This window comes from Nicotiana attenuata, unplaced genomic scaffold (assembly GCF_001879085.1).
Source record: "Nicotiana attenuata strain UT unplaced genomic scaffold, NIATTr2, whole genome shotgun sequence".
Taxonomy (NCBI): Eukaryota; Viridiplantae; Streptophyta; class Magnoliopsida; order Solanales; family Solanaceae; genus Nicotiana; species Nicotiana attenuata.
In genome coordinates, this window is record NW_017673710.1 from 9423 (window position 1) to 34602 (window position 25180).

The following is a 25180-nucleotide window of genomic DNA, read 5'->3' on the forward strand; positions in this document are numbered from 1 at the left end:
AAAGACCGAAGAGAAATAGTAAAAACATATGTATATTGTAGATTAAATTTAGTGATCGCAATCAAAACAATTAAGACAAAAAACAAATAGATGAATTTCATCAGGTTGTCTCTATATTATTATTGCCAAGGACTACCAATCCCAAGTAACTTGTTAATAAAGGGCCTGAGTTAAAAACTTAGCAGCAAGAGAAGAAGAAAAATAAGAAGAAGAAAAAAAGTAACCTCAAAAAGTTTAATTTCTTCATAAGGCTAAAAACCAGCTAACTCATTTAGCTTTTCTAATATATCCAGCGGCTTGCCACTTCCTTTTAATAAGCTACCTGAAAACAAAAAGAAAATTAAAGAGAGACAAAATAAATACTCCGACTAATCCATAAGGACTTAAAGTATGCTTTTACATTAATTCATCAAATAAATCGACCAACTTACTTGAATCACCATCAATAGAATTTTTAAGTACATCAAATATAAGGGGTTAAATTGGATAAGAACTACTTCATTATAGTCTGCTCTATTGAAGGCTATAGTCTGCTCAGAATCTTGTAAACACAAAAGCTGCTAGTGGCATATGGAGCGTATTCGATATTAAAGAATAGATGTGATTTACTGGAGGAGACGAATCTCTTGTAAATCATCCAACATTTTGCAATTGTCTTTTTAATCCTTTCTTCATCAACGATATCAACTAATGCTGAAATAATAGCACTTGTCTGCAAGAAATACTCTGCAATTTGTGGAAAGCAAAAAACGTGATTAAATGAAAAATAATATAAGACTGCAATTTGCAATTCAATCTATAACGTAAGATTTACATCACCTTCGTCTAATTGGAATACTAAAAATATGAAGCAAATGAATTGGTTTAATAGAATTATAAATAAATAATCCAGAGTGAGATTTGAACCGCCAACTTCACTTGTAAAGGTACACCGAATTGCGTCCTTAAAATGAAGGCAATTTAAATATCCAGGCCCAGTCATTAGAAGAACGGTATGGTAGATAAAGATGTAATACATAGAATTCAAACAGGATGACTAAAATGGAGGAGCCTTGCGGGCTCAAAGTGAGTGCGACTTGTTAGAATAATTGGAAGACCAACAATGTCACTTGTGTGTAAATTCTGGACCTAGGTGTCTTAGAAATTTGAATGCTATGATGGGTAATACCAGATTATATAGGATTAGAGATGATTGCATTCAGAAAGAATGCAACTAACTCACATACATGTGTATATGATAAAATGAAAAACTTAGCCTAAGATGATTTGGTTATGCTCCACGTATTCCTACAAATACATCATTTTGTTGGTGCGGCACTACAGACACATCATTTCATAGTTCTACTTACCCTCAGTTTATGTTCTTCAAAATTGAACTGGCAGTAGTGTCCAGTGACTCTGCAGGACAGTTTAGTTGAAGGTATAGTTGCATCACTGTCCCTGGTCCATTTTTCTTTACAACTTTAATCTTTCCACCCATTTCGTTAACCTGCATATCATCCTTCATCATTAGAAACTGGCAAGACAATCAAATATTCTTCACTTGTATGCTTAAAGCCTATTCCAAGGGGAACTTTCTTAGTAATGATGAACAGTGTGTAATTTTGGTTTGAGAGTTGATGTTTATGCCATCCTTTGGCTTGTAAGGGGCTTAAGACGTCATGAAGTCCAAGAAATCATAAAGATAGAACTTGAACTATTTTTCAAACCAAATCTTGAAATATTTTTTCTTGCGAATTCGAAGTCTCAAATTCTGGAAACTTATTTATTTGAAATAGGAAAAAGTTGAACTCACAAGGGTATGTGCAATGCATAGTCCAAGGGCAGTGCCACCATGCCTGAGTATGAAAGTAATCAAACAATGAAATTTCTTTAGTTAGGTATTAAATAGCTTTAAGGTGTGCAGGAAGTAAATTCATTCAGTAGGTGCAGCACTACAAACACATATCACTAAAGAAATCGGTGAGCGCTTGCCTTACCTAGTAGGGCAGCCAACTAATGCTCAAACACTTATGAATTGACCGTCCGGACCTATCAAGTTAGTCCTTCGTAAAAAAGTCCACAGGAGGTTTGTAAATTGGGAGACTGCTTAATTTGTAAAACCGAGACATAAAAAGTGAGCACTTAATTTCATTGTGGTTCCTTTGGTTTATCGATAACATGAAAGTGTATTACGAGAGTACATTGTTAGTGAAAATATAGGAAAGATAAAGTTAGATATCAAATTGCCTAATTTGATCTTATTAGTTACTCCATGGATTAACTGCGAGATCGTCTTTGAATTGCAGATTGCTAGTAGCCAGCATGAGTGATCCTGATTCCTGAAATTGATAGGGAAAATGACAATGTATAGCCGCTATAAAAATAATAATCGAAAAAATGTATAAAATTTATATATTTTTTGTATATATATATATATATATATATATACATTCTGTATGTTATATATAAAAATTATACATATTTTATAGACTTTTTTGGCTACCAAATATAAATAGTTTTTGGCGCAGAATATAAGTGATAATACCCCAAATTGAATAATTGATACGTGTTTAGGTAGGCAAAGAGGTTAACCAATTAGCAAGCCAACTGAAAAAGAAAAAAAAATGGAACACCATTGTTTTTGAAAGTCCATCCCCCTTTTTTTTGGGGGATAAATTTGAAGGTTTTTGAGAAGTTTGACCGACAAGTGGACTTTTTGATATCATGGTCNGGGGGGGGGGGGTGATGACGGAAAAAAAAATCAGAAATAGCTAGATTTACAGCTGATAATTGCAAATTAGCCATCGTTTAAAATTAATCAAAATTTAGCCATTTTTTCAAGTAAAAATAAAATCCGAACAAATACCCTTAAAATTTCGAAAAATATGCTGGAGTCCAAATATTTACATATGACATTCCTACATAATGTGTTGGAATTCATAATGTGTTGGAGTTTCAACATAACATGTTAGGAAATTTTTTTCTATATTCCAGCATATTATGCTGAAACTTTCTATGTTTCAGCTAGGGTACTTTTGTGCAAATTTTATCTCTACATTAAATAGTTGCTACTTTTCAATAACTTTGCAAACACTAGCTATATTTCAATAACAACAACAATAACATATCCAGTATAATCTCACAAGTGGGGTCTGGGGAGGGTAGTGTGTCCGTAAACCTTACCTCTACCTGACGAGGTAGAGAGGTTGTTTCTGATAGACCCTCGGCTCAAGAAAAGGCGAAAAGAGAGAAAGGAAAAATACGAAGAAGAATGAGGAAGACGAAAAAAAAGAATAGGGGGACAAAGGACAATAAGGAAGAGGAGAAAAAGACAACTACAGTGTATTGGGAAAAAACTGAATTTAAATATTGAAGGTGACGTGTCATGACACGTGGACCGGTCAAATAGTCAAAACGTGGTAATCAGTTAGAAGACACGAGCAACAACAGACGCGGGAGAGAAGATACTTAAAGGCACGAACTATTATTCAAATGAAACGAGACTCGTACCTGTTCGAGTCATTTAAACTTCGAAGATCAGAAGGAATTGAAGACATGAATCTGATAGCGAAAAAGAGTCCAAATTCAGCATTAAATGCCAAATACGTTAGAGAATTTGTATTTAATATGAATGATTGAGTAACGTTTCCTTCAATATCATTTATTGCTCGTAATTGCCTCATTAAAGCAAAGGCATTACACTTTCTCTTAAAAATTAACTATAAAAAGAGGAAGTCACAACATCTGTAGGACACACGAAAAACACTACTGGAATATACTTTGTTTTATTTGCTTTCTGATTATATCATTCAAAATTTCTTTCTTATACACTTTTTCGATTATCAGTAACCCGAGTTCTTCTAAATTCGAACTTTGACCTAAAATCTAATTTTTGGTTAAACAAATTGGTTCCGTTACCGGGAATCTGATAATCAAGCATATCTCAATCTAATTTTCTTGATTGCATCAATCATGTCAAACGACAATGACAACACTCAAGGAAACCCAGAAATTCAGACAATCCAACAACTTCAGGGAGATTCCCCACAAGGTTCTCCACAAGGTTCTCCACGAGGCTCCCCACGACGGTCCCGTGAAGGCACTCCTGATGGATCTTACACAGATGGTCAGGCTCAATTCGAAAATGTTGAATCCATGAATGAGGCTCTGCAAAAACTTATTGCCTCTCAAGTCAATAACGCTCTTCAAGCTTTTGTTCGCCAATTACCTGCTGTCCCACCCACATCTGCTCCAAACAACAACACTTTGGAGAATCCTCGTTCAGGATTGGTTAATTCAGGCAGCGGTGGAACCCCTAGTGAAACACAAGAGAGAGACCCAGGTAATCTAGTTAACTCTTATTTACAAAATCTAGTACTAACCTAGCAGAAACAGCTTAAGGAGCAAAATGAACGCATAGAGCAAATACCTGGAGTACCGCCCGTGATCAAGGGAGTGGATATAGATAAATATTTCCAACAACCATGGAAGCCAAGTGCTGCTCCCCTCCCAATTCCAAAGAAGTTTAAGATGCCTCATATTCCAAAGTATGATGGTACATCAGACCCACGAGATCATGTTGCTGCATTCACAACAGGTGTCAAGGGCAATGATTTGACTAAGCAAGAAATTGAGTCGGTCTTGGTCAAAAAATTCGGTGAAACACTCAGTAAAGGAGCCTTAACATGGTATTCTCTTTTACCTGAAAATTCTATAAATTCGTTTGCTGAGCTTGCAGATTTATTTATCAAAGCACACTCGGGAGCTCAAAAAGTTGAAAAACGAATGGAAGATATCTTCAAAATCAAGCAAGGAGACTCAGAGTTACTTAGAGAGTTTGTAGATAGATTTCAACGGGAAAGAATGACGCTGCCACGAGTACCTGACAATTGGGCAGCCATAGCCTTTGCTAGTAATTTGAATGAGAAGAGTTCAGAAGCCACGAGGCGGCTCAAAGAAAGCCTTCGAGAATTCCCAGCAACAACGTGGAATGATGTCTACAACAGATACAGCACAAAGATGAGGATTGAAGAAGACATTATTTTACGACATAAAACTGAAGAAAAGGTAAGCTCAAGGCGTGTGGAAAATGAAAAGAGATCCGGTAAAAATAGGTACGAACCATACATGGGACTTGCGGGAAAGGATTCACGATCAAGGCAAGATAATCAAAGGTACGATCACAAACCTAGGAACAGGGAATCAGGCTCCTCATCAAGGTTTGGGAATGATCGAAACACACGCGGGTCACGAGACGATGATGGAAGTCTAAAGGCAAGGTTCGGTGGTTACAACTTCAACGTAAGTACCTCTGAACTCGTGGCTGTTTTAAGAAGCATGGGAGATAAGGTACGATGGCCAAAGGAAATGCGATCAAACCCAAACAGACGAAACCCTGATCATTGGTGCGAATTTCATAACGATCATGGGCATAAAACAGCAGACTGCAGGTTTCTACAAGGTGAAGTTGATCATTTGTTAAAACAAGGGTATCTTACTGAGTTGTTCAGTGAGAAAGGTAAACAAGCATACATGAAGAACAGACAGGAGCCTCCAAAACCACCTTCGCCCAAGAGAACTGTTAACGTTATAAGTGGAGGTGAAGAGATCAATGATGTATCATATAAAAAGGTTTCAAAAGTGACAATTACTCACGGGAAGCGGCCTCGACATATACTGGAAGAGGAGAATGTTATATTCAACAACGCAGACGCCGAGGGACTCATAACTCCGCATAACGACGCACTGGTAATATCTTTACTTGTACATGATACTAACGTGAAACGAGTTTTGGTTGATCCAGGTAGTTCTGTAAACATTGTTTTAATACGGGTATTGCGCGAGATGCAAGCGGAGGATAAATTAATCCCAAAGGCGCATACTTTGTCGGGATTTGATAACTCTAGTGTTGTAACAAAAGGGGAGGCAATACTTACCACATTCGCAGAAGGCGTCGTTAAGGATACCAAATTTCAAGTGGTAGATATGGAAATGGCTTATAATATGATTCTTGGGAGGCCATGGATTCATGACATGGAAGCTGTTCCTTCAACTTTACATCAAGTTATTAAATTCCCATCTCCATGGGGAATATGCCAAATCAGAGGCGATCAACAAACATCTAGAAGCATCAATTCCGTTGCAGATTCAACCGTTAAAGGTGAAGACAAATAGCAATTACAGAATTTAGGTGAGGGTAACATGGAAACAACCTCACCTGAGAAAAAGCAAACACATCTGGATTCAAGACCTGATACCATTAAAGAACCGGAGGAGAATGAGAACATCAAAACAACGATAGAAGAGCTAGAGGCCGTGGTGTTATTTATACATTGGCCCGAGAGAAAAGTGTACATAGGAGCTAATCTTAGCCCGGAGGTAAAACGTAAGTTAATTGAATTTTTAAAAGCTAATGCAGACTGTTTTGCTTGGTCCCATACAGACATGACAGGTATACCACCGGAGGTGATGACTCATAAACTAAATGAAGATCCATCATATCCTCCCGTCAAGCAAAAGAAAAGAAAACAAGGAACTTTCAAAAATAAGGTGATTCAAGAGGAAGTTCAAAAGTTGCTAAAAATCGGTTCAATTCGTGAGGTAAAATATCCCAACTGGTTAGCTAATACTGTTGTAGTTCCTAAGAAGAACGGTAAGTGGCGAGTCTGTGTAGATTACACAGACCTTAATAAAGCCTGTCCAAAAGATTCCTTTCCTTTATCCCACATAGATCAGTTAATTGATGCTACTGCAGGGCATGAACTATTAAGTTTTTTAGATGCATATTCAGGCTATAATCAAATCAAGATGGATCCAGGTGATGAGGAAAAAACTTCTTTTATAACAGACAGGGGGACTTATTGTTACAAGGTAATGCCCTTCGGTCTTAAGAATGCAGGTGCAACGTATCAAAGGTTGGTCACCTAAATGTTTCAAGAACATTTAGGTAAAACCATGGAAGTATATATAGATGATATGCTAGTTAAAACTCAGCATTCAGAAGATCATATATCGCATTTATCTGAAACGTTTAAAATTTTACGAAAATATAATATGAAGTTGAATCCAGAAAAATGTGCATTTGGTGTGGCATCAGGAAAATTTTTAGGTTTTCTTGTTTCTAACCGTGGTATTGAAGTGAATCCTGCACAGATTAAGTCCATTGAAGAAATTCCAGATATACTTTCCAACAAGAAAGAGGTTCAAAGACTAACAGGAAGAATCGCAGCTTTGGAAAGGTTCATTTCTAAATCATCGAAAAAATGTTTTGAATTCTTCTCGGCTCTTAAGAAGCAGGATCATTTTGAATGGGATGAGGAGTGTCAACAAGCACTTAGGGATTTGAAAACATACTTGTCAAATCCACCTTTGCTAGCAAAACCCAAGGCTGGGGAGAAACTTTTCATCTACCTTGCTGTTTCAGAAGTTGCGGTAAGCGCGGTTTTGGTACGAGAAGAGCAGGGTAAACAATCTCCTATCTATTATGTTAGTAAATCTTTGTTAGATGCAGAGACACAGTATCCACAATTGGAAAAATTAGCACTTGCTCTAATCATGGCATCTAGGAAGTTAAGGCCTTACTTTCAATGTCATCCCATTGTTGTAGTGACTGCATACCCCCTACGTAATATATTGCATAAACATGAATTGTCAGGGAGGTTAGCTAAATGGGCCATAGAGCTAAGTGAATATGAAATCACGTACTTACCTAGAACAGCAATAAAATCACAGATATTAGCTGATTTCGTCGCTGACTTTAGCCAAGGGATGCAATTAGAAGCAGAAAAAGAAGTACAAGTACTTAATGGTGCTAATCCAGGAACATGGATCTTATTTACTGATGGCTCATCTAATGTAAAGGGTGCAGGATTAGGAATTGTTTTAGTACCACCTTCAGGTGAAACTATTAGGCAAGCCATTAAATGTCATTCCGTAACTAACAATGAAGCGGAGTATGAAGCTGTGATTGCAGGTTTAGAATTGGCACGAGAACTTGGTATAAATCAAGTAGTGATCAAAAGTGACTCGCAGCTCGTGGTTAATCAAATGCTGGGGACTTACACAGCTAGGGAAGCAAGGATGCAACAGTACTTGGAAAAGGTACGGGAACTGATAAAGCAATTCCAAACTTGGAAGGTCATACAGATATCGAGGGATGAAAATGTTGAAGCAGATGCCTTAGCTAATCTCGCATCCGCAGCTGATGTAGCAAAAGATGCAAATGCTGCAATTATACATTTATTTCACTCAGTTCTCGATCCAGATAAGAATGAGGTAAATTTTAATAATTTAACTTGGGATTGGAGAAACGAAATTGTTGCTTTTTTACAGTATGGTACCGTCCCTAATGACAAGAAGCAAGCGCATGCACTTCGAAAAAAGGCTGCTCGTTACTGTTTAAAACAAGGGAATCTTTATCGTAAGATGTTCGGTGGTCCATTAGCAAGATGCCTCGGACCTTCTCAAACGGAGTATGTAATGAGGGAAATACATGAGGGGCATTGCGGGAATCACGCAGGAGGAAGATCACTGGTAAGAACCTTGATTAGAGCAGGATATTACTGGCCTAAAATGGAGGAAGAAGCGGAAAGTTTTGTAGCTAAATGTGATAAATGTCAAAGGTACGGTAACAACATGCATAGACCTGCGGAGTTGTTACATCCGGTCATATCACCATGGCCATTCATGAAGTGGGGAATGGATATCGTGGGTCCATTACCACAAGCAAAAGGACAGGTAAAATTTTTGCTCGTACTTACTGATTACTTCACTAAATGGGTAGAGGCAGGAGCATTTAAACAGGTACGAGAAAAGGAGGTCAAAGACTTCATTTGGCGTAATATCATCTGCCGATTTGGTGTACCAAAGGAGATTGTATGCGACAATGGCCCTCAATTTATCGGAGCTCAAGTCACTGAGTTTTTTGAGAGCTGGCAAATTAAGAGAATCACATCTACACCTTATCACCCAGTAGGCAATGGGCAAGCAGAATCAACGAACAAAGTCATAATCAACAATTTGAAGAAACGTTTAGAGGAATCAAAGGGTAATTGGCCTGAAGTGTTACCCGGAGTTTTATGGGCATATCGCACGACAACAAAGACGAGCACAGGTGAAACTCCTTTCTCTTTAGTTTATGGAGCTGAAGCATTAATCCCAGTTGAAATAGGAGAACCGAGTACAAGATTCTCACAAGCAACACAAGAGTCTAATGATGAAGAGATGCGGGTCAATTTGGATCTACTGGAAGGCAAGAGAGAAGCCGCATTAATAAGAATGGCAGCACAAAAGCAAGTGATCGAACGATATTACAACAGGAAAGCACGACTGCGATACTTCAAAACTGGGGACTTCGTGCTTAAAAAAGTTTTTCAATCTACAAAGGCGGCCAACGCGGGTAAACTAAGTCCAACCTGGGAAGGACCCTACAGAGTTCGAGATATTGCAGGAAAAGGAGCATACGAGTTGGAAACAATGGACGGGAAGGTGCTTCCTTCGCATTGGAATGCAGTTCATTTGAAGAGATACTACTTCTAAGGAAAAACCCACGGTCAGGTATCACCATGTTAAATTATATTTGTTTTTGAATTGTTAAAATTTTACTAACGATTTTAGATGATAGGCAAAACGCTAACCCGTACTAAATGATGAGTCACGACCTGTAAGGCAAAATGGAATAAACTAAAATTCCTAGCCCAGGGTTACAATTATTCTGATAGAAGTATACACGGGTTAAGCAGTCTTCATCTATAATCGCACCCCCGAGTCCCGTATGTATTTCCTTTTCAGGAAAAGGACCAGGTGAAGGAGACTACCAAGTGCTCGAGGCTTCATACTTCAACACTCAAACACTTGGGGGACTACATAGTATATACATTCACGTGTATCAAAAAGGCATAGAAGATTTAGAAAATCAAGCCTAGAAGAATCAAGTACGGAGTGAAAGTTACGAAGTCATGGCATTCATCATAGTATTCTTTCCCATGAGAACAATGGCACTCATCATAGTATTCTTTCCCATAAGAACAATGGAGTCATCTCTCAAACTCTTCCTAATGTTCTGGAGCTAAAAGGACTATGTACTAAAACGGGTTATAAGGAAAAACCCCGTATCTATTGTTCTTCTTTTGTATAAATCTGTTACAAGGAAAACAGTTGCGAGAAAGTTATAGATGTAATTCAAATACATGTAAAGTATTACTCAAAACTTGTCAAAGTTCAGAAATAAAAACTTGTCAAAGTTATTGCAAAAAACATGTGTGTTCCTATTTCTTTTATCGTATGATCACACCATTATGAAGTTGAGACGTCTTCTTCATTAAGTGTCAGAATATAAAAGGGCCCTCTTTTATAAAACTCATGTTATTTAGTCATGGGATTAACAGAAGCATTTTTCAAAGAACAAAAATGCAGACTATTCTTTAAGTCCTTAAAAATAAAAAGGCAAGGATAGAACATACGGAAGTGCAATGATAAATAAAAGCTTCCTAATATTTAAAACTAAAGACTAAGTATAAACTTAGTCATCAAATTGTTTATACTAAATGCCCCATAACAAGACTTGGGGACTTGTATTTCCAAAAATCAACCCTCAAATAGTAGCCAAGGGTTTGATTACAAAAACTCTCAAATGAACCCAAAAGCTTTAAATACTATTTTCCAAATAGGTACCTGCAAAAAGGAATTCAAAAATAGATATAAATTTTTACTGAGAGGAAAGGATTGAAGGAGGACCATCAGCGTGCTCAACTGGAATAGCATCACCAATGGAAGTGGGTTGATTTCCAACCATTGGAGTATCAATAGATGAAGTTTCAACTTGACTTGCAGTAAGGGGCACGATTGAGCTTGAAGAGGGTGCATCACCCGAGGCAATTCCAGCGGTCACGGGAACATCGACTCCGGTAGCTTCAGCTTCGGAAACTTCAATCGCGGGAGAAGGGAAGTCCAATGGTTGTTGAGCTTTTTCAATAGTTTCCATCACCTTAGCTAACTCTGACTCCAGATTAAAGTTTTCTTGGCTGGCTTCAACTAAGGCATCACGACGGGAGTTCAGAAAAGCCCAGCTTACATCAACCGCAGCCTTATCTTCAAGAAGCTCATAATCTCTTTCCCAAGCAACAATTTCATTTTTGAGACTCTCATTTTCATTCAGAGCTGAGTTATAAGAGGCTTGGAGAGAGGCATGAGATTTTTCTAAGGCCTTCACCTGGTCTTCAGAAGTTCGCAGATTTTCTTGGGTTTGAGTCAAATTCTGCATCAAATCTCCAGCATAAACTTCTTTTTGACTTAAAAGAGCTCTCAACTCTCTAATCTCTTCACTTGATTTAGATAATTGTTCTGAGAAAGAAGACTCGAGACGCTCTCTTTCTTTCTCAGCCTGACTTGAAGAAGCCTTAACAACCGCAAGCTCTGAAGTTAATGCTCTCACCTGCTGTTCCAGGTTATTCCTGCTCTCTTGTAAATCTTCTATTGTTATTTGAGCACTATCAAATTGGTCCTTCCAATTAGCTGCTTCCAACTGAAAGTCACGAGCTTCCCTCTCTGAATCAAGAACAGCCTTTTCAGAGTCACGTGCCACCTTCTCTAATAAAGAAATTCTGCTCATCAGCTCTGTACCAATAAGGTTGGCCTGAAAATGATAAGGAAAGAAAAATTAGAATTCTAGAAAAATTCTGGCAAAATTAAGGAAAGAAGGGGCATACCTTCAAGGTGGAATGAACTATGTCGTTCATCAGAGTCAGGCAGCTATGGCTATTCATTTTTTCTTTCTCAATTGGGCCTATTAAAGGTTCAAGCCAAACATCCGCCTGACCGGATTTCCTCAAAAGGCTGTTGTTAGCAGGCACTTCGATAGTCACGCTCCTCATAGCAATCCTTTTGCTTGTAGAACCCGCTTCTACATTGTGGACAGTAGAAGGAGGAGCGGTAGAAGAAGTGAAAACAGCAACGGGAGGTGCGGAAGAAGTTGGAGCAGATACGGAAGGAACCAAAGGCACGGAAGAAGTTGGAGCAGATAAGGAAGGAACCAAAGGCACGGCAGAAGAAGGAAGGGAAGGAACTAAAGGTATGGGAGTTGAAGAAGAAGATAGGGGAGGTTCATCCAAAACGGGTCCTAACTCGCCACTCTCAAAACCACTAATGAAAAGCTGGTTAATCGACTCATGAGTATCATGAGGGGTAGCAACATCATCGTCAGAGACGAGATTAACAGGCCCGGTTGGAGAAAAATGATGAGAAACTTCAGCTTCATCAGAGACGATACGTCTCCGAACTCTTGGCCTTTTCACCAAGGAACCATCCTCCTCTTCTTCGTCGGAGCTATCATCGTCTGTGGTTTTTCTTTTCAGAAGAATATCCTGAGCACTTTCTAAAGAAAGTTGGGTTCCTAAACGAGAAGCTGCAACTGCTTCAGCAGTAACACCTCGAATAGCAAAACCTGACAAAGAGAAAATTGAAAGTTAAGGCAATAAAGAGAAAAATCTTACATACGAGAAAGACAAAAACTCATACCGTGAGTCTTTACTTTCCAACCATGACGATTGGAAATAAATTTCCAAGACCTAGCCTCCATAGGAGCAATCTTCAACAATTTATCTACCCAACCACGAAAATTGGGAATGTTCTCCACAACTCCCATGGTTGCTAAAGAAAAAAAAAGAAGAGAAACAAAGTTAAAGAAATTTGTAAACTCAAAAGAAAGAGGTATGGGAAAGATGAAAGACTTACGTGCAAAATTCCACTTCTCAGGGAAGGGAAAGTTTTGTTCACCCACTAAACCAAATGTGGGAGCAGCAACAAAATGGGCATACCAGCCATGATCCTTATCATCTTCTGGGCTTACCAAAACTCTCTTACTCCTAGCCACTAAGGTAAAAACTCCATTACGGAAAAGTCTAAAGGAGTATAGATGAATTAGGTGAGAGAAGGAGAAATCAACGTTTGCTAAATTGGCCAAATGCCTTAAACAAGCAACAGCCCTCCATACAAGCGGGCCAACCTGTGCTAGACAAACTTTGAAAAAACGACAGAAATCGAGAATTACTGGGTCAATAGCTGGTTTAAACCCAAGAGTAAAAGGGTATGTGTAAACGAAAGAGAATCCAGTCATATATGAAGTAATCCTCTGATTTGGATTGGGGATTACAATGGGAAAATCATTACTCCAGTAACAATCTTTGCGAACTATGGGAGCTAAAATCTCTGTAATCATAGTGGGATAAACATCAACTCGATCTAAACCAGAAATTTGGGTCTGAAGTGATTGTCTATCATGCTGAAAAGATAAATCGTTAGGAACTATTTCTTCTACCAAGGGTTCCTTCATTGGTTCAGAGGCCTCCTTGCTCTTAGAAGATGATTTTTGAGAAAAAGAACCTCTAGTTCTAGAGGAAGAACCAGGGCTAGGAGAAGGCATGGCAGAACCACCACCACGAGAGGATCCTAAACTACGAAGTCTCCCACCTCTTCTATGTCTGACAGGAGCATTGGGAAAATTGTCTAAGATAGGAACTCTCTTAGGGTTAGGGTTCGAAGAAGACATGATGAAGAAGAGAAAGAAGTAAACAGAGATTCGCACAATTCGAGCGTTCAAGGAAAAAGTTTTATGTGGTAAAAGGTGAAAGGAAAAATTGAATTTATACTGATGGGCGACTGTGGTAAAAATTTGTGGAAGAAGGGTTAAGTTTATATAAAACTGACCGTCAAAGACTAAAAAGTGTAATGATGGAAAGCCTATAATAAAGGCAACTATCACTTCGTGAATGGAGGAGTTGAAGAAGCCTTGGAAAAAGGCTGCAAAAATTGCAAAGCTAATGAGAGGATGACACGTATGCAATGCATTAAATAGAAAAGACAACTGAAGCGTTAGTACTTCATAGCATTGATTATGGCCAAAATTCCCTTTTTAATGAAAGATCCACTTCCCAAATATTTAATTGATAAATAAATGGAAAGTGGGGGGACTATCTGTATTGGGAAAAAACTGAATTTAAATATTGAAGGTGACGTGTCATGACACGTGGACCGGTCAAATAGTCAAAACGTGGTAATCAGTTAGAAGACACGAGCAACAACAGACGCGGGAGAGAAGATACTTAAAGGCACGAACTATTATTCAAATTAAACTAGACTCGTACTTGTTCGAGTCATTTAAAGTTCGAAGATCAGAAGGAATTGAAGACATGAATCTGATAGCGAAAAAGAGTCCAAATTTAGCATTAAATGCCAAATACGTTAGAGAATTTGTATTTAATATGAATGATTGAGTAACGTTTCCTTCAATATCATTTATTGCTCGTAATTGCCTCATTAAAGCAAAGGCATTACACTTTCTCTTAAAAATTAACTATAAAAAGAGGAAGTCACAACATCTGTAGGACACACGAAAAACACTATTGGAATATACTTTGTTTTATTTGCTTTCTGATTATATCATTCAAAATTTCTTTCTTACACACTTTTTCGATTATCAGTAACCCGAGTTCTTCTAAATTCGAACTTTGACCTAAAATCTAATTTTTGGTTAAACATACAGTAACAACAATAACAACAACAACGGAACAACAAGTAAATGAACAATAGCATCAAATAGTAACAAACTGGAAAATACGATACCCAGAGCGAACGAAACAATAAGCAAATACTAGGAGTCAAAGAATACGAAAAAAACAAGGGAGCTACTAATACTATTAAAAACGAACGGGGAACTCTCGACTACCTATTAGTCAACAACCCTAATTGTCACGACGCAAAATCCCTCCGAAGGAGTCATGATGGCACCTAGTCTCTAAGGCTAGGTAAGCCTAACATTAACAGAAATAACGATAATATTTACTAACTTCGAACAATTCTGAAATAGAAATCTCTAAACAATTTATAATCCCAAAACCGGTAGTACAAGTCATAAATCTTTCTAGGAGTAGTTGTACATATTGAATACATCACTATTCCAGAACAAAAGGAAACAATGAAAATAAATACAACAGAAGGTGACTCTGAGGCCTGCGAACGTAGTAGCAGGTTTACTTGAGTCTCCACAGCGATGATCCGCACAGCTACTAATGATGAAATACCTGGATCTGTACAAAAATATACAGAAGTGTAGTATGAGTACACCACAGCGGTGCCCAGTAAGTATCAAGACTAACATCGGTGGAGTAGTAACGAGGAACAGTCAAGACACCTGCTGGTCTAATAAATTGAACAGGATATGATAATAAACTAACAGGATAAAGATAACGTAATGCCAATATCAGGGAGAAATCAAATTACAACAATAGAGACGATAAAGGGGAAAACACGGATGGTAACGAAAATAGCCAGTAATTCTACACCAACACAGTTGGGATACAGACAAGTAAAATGTGTTCAAATAAGGGAAAGCGATATTAACTCAACCAATCACATCGTTTCTAATACACAAATTCCAACCATCCTAATACTTATATCCTCATATCAAAATGCACAACTTCCAAACCTTTAACACACATGGCACCTGGTGCCCACATATTTTCACCTCACTTTGCACGACAGAATCCACGTGCTACTCAGTACATAATATCCGTAACAAACGCACATTTAAAATATTCAAGAGGTTCCATTTATATACATAAGGTAGTTTTACAGTTTCTAGACCCAATAGGAAATCAGCGAAAAAAGATGAAGCTACTTTTGGAAATCATTTGAGTAAAGAAAATACCTTTTTTAAATAATAATAAAAAAATACAATGTAGAATAAGCTATTGCCTTTAATATAGGATTTATTAAATTAAAACTTATTAGCAATTCCTTTTTAAGTAAAATACAACCTCAGATGGTTAAGAAAGTTTAGTTGAGAAACCAATTGAAATAAAATATAAATTATTAGAATTTGCAATATTGAATATGTACGGCGAGTTCTAATTTAAAAGTCATACAAGGTAACATGATATTAATTCATTTATTTTAAATCACTATATTACTAACCACTCAGCAAGGCAGGAGGAAATGACTCAACATAGTAAATTTTACTTTCTAAATTAATTCACCAGAATAATAGTATTAGAAAAAGCACTCAGGAAATAACGGCAGGTCAATAAATCAATGACCATAACTCGATCCTCAAAGCTCAGTGAAAACAAGAAATACAAATTATCAAAGTCTTGCACAAAGGAACTAAAGTAAATGCAGTAAAACAGGGGATACCAAAATACAAAGTATGTTGCGGCGCAAAATCCGATCCTACCATACAATATCAATTCACCCTTATTCCTCCTCAATATATCACCCTTATTCCTCCTGTTGCGGCGTGCAACCCGATCCTACCGTACAATATCAATATCATAATAATTAACATAATATGTTGCGGCAAAACCTGATCCCACCATATAATATTAATTCACCCTTATTCCTCCTCAATATATCACCCTTATTCCTCCTGTTGCGGCATGCAACCCGATCCCACCATACATCAATTCACCCTTATTCCTCCTTAATATATCACCCTTATTCCTCCTGTTGCGGCGTGCAACCCGATCCCACCGTACATAATTTAAATCAACAACAACAAATCAACAACTCAATTACAAGAATTTCTACCACCAAAAGTATGAGTACACGGCAAGAAGAGAATCATGTAAAAATTAAAGGAATACAACAACCTTTACAAAAACAACAAGACATGTAAGGCACGTGATAACTACACAGGCAACCACAATAATTTGGACATGTAGCATATATGCACAAAGTCATAGAGGAACTTACAATTAAGGAGTGACAAAAACAATAAGGAAGGCAATCACTTCAATTAAGGCAAATAAGGGCCAAATAACAAATAAGAGGTAAGAAGTGCTAATAACATCATATAGCATGTAGAGGTGAAACTAGCAAATAGGAAACTCAATCATATCAGAATAACTTCCTACTTAGTGAATTCAAGGACCTAAGAACCCTAAAAGGCAAATTTTCCACAAATAAGTCTGAGCGCGCACTCGTCACTTCGCGTACACGGACTACATTTAGCATAGGAGACTCAAATCCTAAGGGGAAATCCCACACAAAAGTTTAGGCATGAGATTTACATCAAAAAATGCAAACTGATACTCTAAAATGAACTTCTCGGGTGGAATGACCTCCGGACGGCTCAAATCTAACCAAAATAACTTCAAAGCACAAATAGAACACATAAGAAACTATTTCGGATCATAAAGCCTCAATCTTTATCAAATTCTAAATATCGGTCCAAAAGTCGACCCCCGATCCCGCACCTTGAAACCCGACAAATTTTACAAAAACCGAATACCCGTTCCGGTACAAGTTCAACCATACAAAATTTATCAAATTCCAATACCATTTGGTCCCTCAAATCATGATTTTTCATTTTAGAAATTTTCTTCAAAAACCAACATTTTCCTCAACCCAAAGCACAAACTAAATGATAAAAATGAAGATAAAATCATGAAATACATTAAATACTAGGTGGAGAACACTTACCCAATCGAATTTCTTGAAAACCCCACAAAGAATCACTCAAAACCGAGCTCTACAAGTCAAAATATGATAAAAATGGCCTAACCCTCGATTTAGAAGATATATATTCTGCCCAGGCCTTTGTGCATCGCGGACGCGGAGAAAGGATCGCGTTCACGAAGAAGAAGAGTGGAAGCTGCCAAGTTGTGCTTTGCAAACGCGGCAGAAGGCTCACGAACGCGAAGAGGAAAGTGAGGCTGTCCAGAAAGAACCCTTCGCAAACGCGAGGGAAAGAGTGTGAACGCGAAGAACAAGAAACGAGGCCTGCGCGAACGCGGGAGGATAATCGTGAACGCGATGAAGGGTTTCGAGGTAGTCAACAGAAACACTTGGCGAACACGAGGGACTCTTCGCGATCGCGAAGAAGGATACCAGAAGACAACAAACAGCAATTCAAAAATAAGGTAAAATGACCCGTAGCCCACCTGGAACACACCCGAGGCCCCTGGGACCCCGCCTAAACACCCAAACAAGTCCTATAACCTAACACGGACTCGCTCGAGGTCTCAAATCACATCAAACAACGCCGAAACGACGAATCACACCATGAGTCGAACTTATGAACTTTCCAATCTTCCAACTTCTAAAACTCGTGCCGAAACCTATCAAACCAACCCGGAATGACGCCAAATTTTGCAGACAAGTCCAAATGACATAACGGAGTTGTTCCAACTCTTGGAATCGCATTTTGACTCCGATATCACAAAAGTCAACTATGGGTCACACTTCTCCATTTTCCAAAACTTCAACTTTCCAATTTTCGCCAAAATGCTTCAAATTACCCTACGGACCTCCAAATCAAATCCGGACGTACGCCTAAGTCCAAAATCACCACCCAACCCTATCGGAATCATCAAAACTCCAATCCGAGGTTAAATACTCAATATTCAACTCCTTGGTCAATTCTTTCAACTTCAAGCTTCCCAAATGAAAGTCACTTCTAAAAATCCTTCCCGAACTTCTCAAAAACCCGAACCACTGATGAACACAAGTCATATAACACTGTGTAAAGCTACTGGTGACCTCAAACTGCCGAATCGGACGCAATTTCTCAAAACGACCAGTTGGGTCGTTACACTAATCTTCGACCTCCACACCCTTCTGTCCTAGGTTATGTCCTCAATGAGCTGAAGTAGCGTCATATCCTGCCTAATTACCTCTCCCCAATACTTCTTCGTCCTTCCTCTATCCCTTCTCAGCCTCTCACACCTCCTAACAGGAGCATCTGTACTCCTCCTTTGCACGTGCCCGAACCATCTCAGCCTCAACTCTCGCATCTTGTCCTCCACGGGGGCCACTCTCACTTTTTCCTGAATAACTTTGTTCCTAATCTTATCTCTGCTGGTATGCCCACACATACATCTCAGCATCCTCATTTCTGCTACTTCATCCTCTGAACATGGGAGTCTTGACTGGCCAACACTCAGCCCCATACAACATAGTAGGTCTAACCACCACTCTGTAGAACTTACCCTTAAGTCTTGGTGGCACATTCTTATCACACAAAACACCGGATGCGAGCCTCTATTTCATCCACCCCGCACCGATACGGTGGGAGACCTCATAATCAATCTCCCTGTTACCCTGGATTTTAGACCCGAGATACTTGAAACTACCCCTCATCGGGATGACTTGGGTATCAAACTTCACATCAAGTCTCGTCACTGAACTTACACTCCAACTATTTCGTTTTGGTCCGGCTCAACTTGAAACCTTTGGACTCTAGGGTCTTTCTCAAGACCTCTAACCTCGCATTGACCCCGCTCCTCGTCTCATCATTCAGCACTATGTCATCGGCAAATAACATGCACCATGGCACCTTCCCTTGAATATACCGCTTCAGCGCATCCATCGCCAGAGCAAATAAGAACGGGTAAGAGTCGATCCCTGGTGCAACCCCATCACTACTGAAAAGTGATCTGAGTCACCTCCCCTTGTCCTCACCCAAGTCTTAGCACCATCATACATGTCCTTGATTACCCTTGTGTATGCTACCGGAACGCTGCTAACCTCCAAACATATCCATAGAACCTCCCTCGGGACTTTATCATATGCCTTTTCTAGGTCTATAAATACCATGTGTAGGTCCTTCTTTCTCTCCATATACTACTATACCAGTCTCCTCACCAGATGAATGGCTTCCATAGTCGATCACCCTAGCATGAATCCAAACTGATTCTTGGAAATAGACACACTCTTCCTCACCCTGACTTCCACCACCCTCTCCCAAATTTTCATAGTATGACTCATCAGCTTGAGATACCCTTATAGTTATTGCAGTTTTGGATATCGCCATTGTTGTATAAGGGAATCATCGTACTCCACATCTTCTTTATCTTAAAGATAACATTAAACAACCCAGTAAGCCACTCCACGCCTGCACAGTCCGCACTCTTCCAGAAATCTACGGGGATCTCGTCTGGCCCAGTCACTCTTCCGCTGCTCATCTTATGCATCACTCCCATAACCTCTTCGACCTTAATACGCCTACAATAGCCAAAATCGCACAAACTCTCAGAGTGCTCCAAATCACCCAGCACAATGCTTCTGTCCCCCTCCTCGTTCAACAGTCTGTGGAAGTATGTCTGTAATCTTCGTCTAATATGGGTGTCTTCCATCAATAGTATGTCGTCCTCGTCTTTGATGCACTTCACGTAGTCCAAGTCACGAGCCTTCCTCTCTCTCACTTTGGCTAACCTGTACAACTTATTGTCCCCGCCTTTGCTCCCAAGTTCCGCATACATGCGTCCAAAGGCAGCAGTCTTGGCCGCCGTAACTGCTAACTTCGCTTCTTTCTTTGCCTTCTTATAACATTCCAAATTCGTCCTCTTTTCCTCCTCGTTTGTGCTTTCCACTAGTTTCAACTAAGCCGCTTTCTTCAATAATCATCCGTAAAAACGACTATGCCATGCCATTTTAACCTTTTGTTGTTGATGTATATTTTGTACAATACTTGTTGAGAATATGTAAAGCATGCCTGTAGGCTTGTCCCTGGCACTATGCTTTAGTTGTTTATAATATTTACTTTCCTAGCATAAAAAATATGATATCCTCATTTTATATTTTCTACATTCATATATAAATATTAAATTAGACAATTATTTGGAACCAAAAGTAGAAAAGATTTTGTTACCTTACTCCATCCATGGACAGTTGAAAAGCAGGTCCATTTATATTATACTTCGAATCTTAGATGGATCGAAAATATTAATTAGCGAATACACGATATATCTACTACCTCAAATGTAAACCCTAAATAAGTATATAATTTTTTTTTATGTGTATTCATATCATCTAAAAAATTAAGATCCGCCTGTGTGTTTGTTACTCCCCGCATCATTCTCTCTTCCTCAAACCAACACTTTGGCGTTCCCAACTTTCCGAACAAGTCAGTCCTATTTATACTCTTCGTTCCACGATTGCACCATTGAACTTTGAAACAACCAAAGCCTGAATTAAATATTGTTCTGAAGATCAAGAACAAAGGGACTAGAAAAACACAACAACATTCTTGAAAATATGTCGTGGCAAACCTACGTGGACGATCACTTGATGGTCGACTTTGACGGCCAAGGCCAGCACCTTGCCGCCGCGGCTATTCTCGGACATGATGGTAGCGTTTGGGCTCAAAGCCCCGCCTTCCCTAAGGTTCTTTCTAATAAAACCTTGTCTTAAGGATCTGTTCGTTTCACATTTCTCTCTGTATCGTTCTAATTTTATCTCTGTTGTCCCTAGATGTCTGAAGCAAATGATTTATCGGAAAGTATACTTTTTGTGCTTTTCTTTCATTCGTTCAATTAGATCTGTTTTTTATGGTGTACATAATTTGTTATTTGTGTAAAATTTCATGAGTTTTGATCTATGATTATTTGGTATCAATCGACATTCACGAAAATTAATGTAGTATGTATATAAGAAAAGTTTGTTTGTTACGTATGATATTATCGTGTGTGTCCCCCATATTGACACTATATAGTGTCCTAAGAAGCAATCTAATGTATGTTATGTTTAATTTCAATCCAAATTACTCAAGTGCAATGCATAATGTATGACGAGAAACTGTTCAAACCATAGAAAATTACTGTTGTAGTTAATATCATAATCTCGATGCCAAATTACGTTCATTCTGTCATCATATGAACTTGTTGACGAGTATTATGTGCTGCGTTTTGTGTTTTCAGTTTAAACCAGAGGAGATTACGAATATCATGAAGGATTTTGATGAACCTGGATTTCTAGCTCCCACTGGGCTATTCCTTGGTGGAGCAAAGTACATGGTAATCCAAGGAGAACCTGGCGCTGTCATCCGTGGGAAAAAGGTTTTCTTTTTCTTTTTCCTGTAACTCACTCTTTTTTTAATTTTCAAATCTGCTAAATCTTATGCTGTAGAACTCCTGACCTTTTAGATATTATCAAATTTCTTACCCTCTAGAAATAGATGTTTGCCACATTTCAGAAGAATTGTGTATTAATCCTTGTTTCACCCACTCTCTGCGCTCCCAGTGTAGGGGCAGAGGCGGATTTATATACAAATACATGGGGCACGTGAACCCATGATCTTCCCGCCAAACTATGTATTTTATGTACATATTTTTTAGAATTAGTCTAATATTATCTGCTGGCACACATGCTCCAAAGATGCTAAATAGTGCACTTGGTTGATGTTGAGTTATTTACCTAGAGGAGCAGGGATCAAATCTAACATAATACTTCTTTTTCTCTCCTCTTTTTAGTGGTGCACCCATGTTATAAAAATCCTTGATCCGCCTTCGTGTAGGAGTAAGGTATGCGTACACACTACTAGTGGCATAGTCAGGAATTTCGTTAAGGGTGTTCATATTTTAAACAAGTCAATAAATGTTTTTTGCCGGTGAAAGGTGTACCAAAAATTTTGGATCAAACTACGAAATATTTAACTAAACAACAAAAAAAATCTTTTAATAGAACTATAATTTTGTAAATAAAAATTAAAATAACAAAAAGACAACATTAGAAATTTTACTAATAAAAGTAAGTATAAGACCAAAGGAAAAAGAGTCGAGAGAATTTGTAATTTGTATAGAGCTTTTGCTGAAGACATTTTTGTAGAACTTGACTTTTAAATTATAAAATTCATTTAAGAAATATAGTTAAAATTTACTTTTAAGATTAGTTGTTTATTTCAACAGAAATTTTAGTTTTGAGAGTCATTTTATTAGGAAATTTTTTAGATTGAAAAAGAATCAATTAGACCATACATGGTGGTCTCCGTTTAGTTTTGGCAAATAAAATGGGTAGAACTTCGAACGTGTGAACAACACGTCACTTTGAATACCCTAAATAGCTGGACTGCATCACTCCATTGTGTTAAGGGTGTTCAAAATATAATTTATAGCTATATAAAGTAATATTTAACTTATAGAGTGACTACGCCACTGCACACTACCCTCCTCGTACCCCACGTATGGGAACTCACTGGATAATTACTGTGTTGTTGTGCATTAATCCTTGCATTTAATTCGTATCAACATTCTTTCTTTTAATGATCTTTCCGAGGGGTTGTAATTTGTAAATCCTTTTATATATTGCAAAATACTAGCATAATTTTACTGTTACATTGTATTTAGGTTTAAATCATGTACATTTATTTGGTGACATTGACTTGAAAATTTACATCAAGCAACTGAGCATATTTAATGAACTTTCCTGCTCTCTATTCCTCGGTTATGAATTATGTTGCGCGGACTCTTTAAAATGCAGCTGCATCCGTGTCGGATCCTCCAAAAATATACTATATTTGAAAGATTCAACACGCACCCGGCGACATTTTCGGAAAGAACATAGGTTATGAAAACTGTAACAACGATGAGACGTGTTAAGCTTTTTATCATTCTAACATCAACTATTTCTAAGGATGACCATACAATACTAATAAGCTGCATAAAGATCATATGAACCTACCTAAGGGACCCTCCATTAAAGTGGAAATGCTGATATGCTTTCTTATTAATGTTGCATCTATAATATGCTTTCAAGGTTTCTTTGTCAATCTGCTTATCTTGGACCCCATGAGATATCCCATAACACTCTTTTGGATCTGTTTAAATTTGAGTACAGTCAGACCTCTATATAATAGCATACTTATATAATAGTCATTCACTATAAAAGTAAAAAATTTCTCGAACCTGTTTTTATCACTATAACAACCAAAAAATATCCGAAAAAATGAGATTGTTATAGAGAGGTTTAACTGTACTACTACTACTGACGATATTGTCAATCTGTTTCCTTTGAGTTAACTGTAAAGTCTTTTTTTGTGTAGGGATCTGGTGGGATAACCATCAAGAAAACAAACCAAGCTCTGATATTTGGTATATATGAAGAGCCAGTGACTCCAGGACAGTGTAACATGGTAGTTGAGAAAATTGGAGACTACCTCGTTGACCAGGGTTATTGATATTTGACATCCCATAATTAAAATTTTGTATTTGGTGATTGCATCTCCATCTTATAGGGCCAAAGTGTCACTGGGGTTTTTTTTGACAAAAATAACTAAGCCTAATGCGGCCGTCTAACGGTTGCTATTTCCTCTTTGCTATAAATTTATGGATATATTTTACTGAAACAGTTTTGTGTATTGATCAGTTGTTTACCGCGTTTGTAATAAATTTGATGTTTTAATTGGATTTCTTGTTTGGGGTAACTTGCTTTCCTCTGTTTTGAAGTATTCCACCTCGAGCTCTTCAGCTACCTCTCTATATGAGTTTCTCCAAGAAAAACCCCTATCAAATTTTGATAGAAAAGCTGAAACAGGTTGATGGTCAATAGTGCAGTAGTTTGACTATGTAGTATCGTTTGAGTAAGACTTGAATAAAATAAGATGGATATATATAAACCGAACTTTATGATTGACCTAACTAATTTGAGGTTGAGACATAGTTAAATGATTGATTCAACTTTGTGCTCTTCGCTGTCCTAACTCCTAACACAAAGCAAATTACTAGTAGTAAATGGACCTTGAAATAAAAATTAGAAAAAGAGTAAATCAGATATGGAGATATATTTAACATCGATTTTTTCCTTCCTATACAATATTTGAAACTTATTTATCAAAATTGTCTTTGTTTTGTACATTACTCACCCTAAACAAGGATTACTTACAAATTATATACAATCCATTATTAGTGCCTTGAATTAGGAATTTAGTTACATACTTTTCCTTTTTCTCTCTTTTCCTCTTTCCTCACTACCGGCTCTCTCATCAATTTTTCTTTCTTTCTTCATCACTCTCTCTCAGCATCTTTCTCTCTCAATAAGATAAGTCTTAAAAGTTGTCTTCTGCCAATCAACCTATTGAAGTAACCTCCAGGTCGTAGGAATTAAAGATTCGAACACTAATCTATCATAAAATTTTGAATTCGAATTTGAATTTTCAAAAACCATTATTTGTTTGGATTGGGTGTTGTTGCAAGTAATTGGGAATATTGTTTGGAGTTTATTTCTCAATTTTGAGGGTGTATGGTGCAGATTAGACTTGGTTTTGGCTGAATTTCAGATTGAATTTCGTAAGTATATACAATATGCTTACGAAATTGTAGTAAAATTGTAGTTTAATTGTATGTAAATTGTATTCTGTTTTAGTTTTATATATATATATAATATTATATATATATAATATATATATATATATATATATATATATAATATAATA

General features: G+C 37.7%; 2 protein-coding genes across 2 annotated transcripts; one reads left to right on the top strand and one right to left on the bottom strand.

The window, feature by feature from the left end:
• Nucleotides 1-17543: 17543 nt before the first annotated feature.
• Nucleotides 17544-20234, bottom strand: LOC109217087. The gene is made up of 4 exons (XM_019381316.1): nt 19849-20234; nt 19567-19754; nt 19239-19377; nt 17544-17838 (listed from the first exon to the last, which is right to left on the bottom strand). The coding sequence occupies exons 1-4, from the start codon at nt 20232-20234 to the stop codon at nt 17544-17546; spliced, it is 1008 nt and encodes a 335-aa protein (XP_019236861.1).
• Nucleotides 20235-20780: 546 nt separating this feature from the next.
• On the top strand, nt 20781-24159 carry LOC109217088 (profilin-3). Its single transcript, XM_019381317.1, has 3 exons — nt 20781-21138; nt 21672-21809; nt 23792-24159. Exons 1-3 carry the CDS (start codon nt 21010-21012, stop codon nt 23924-23926), a joined length of 402 nt encoding a protein of 133 aa, XP_019236862.1. The 5' UTR covers nt 20781-21009; the 3' UTR covers nt 23927-24159.
• Nucleotides 24160-25180: the final 1021 nt, after the last annotated feature.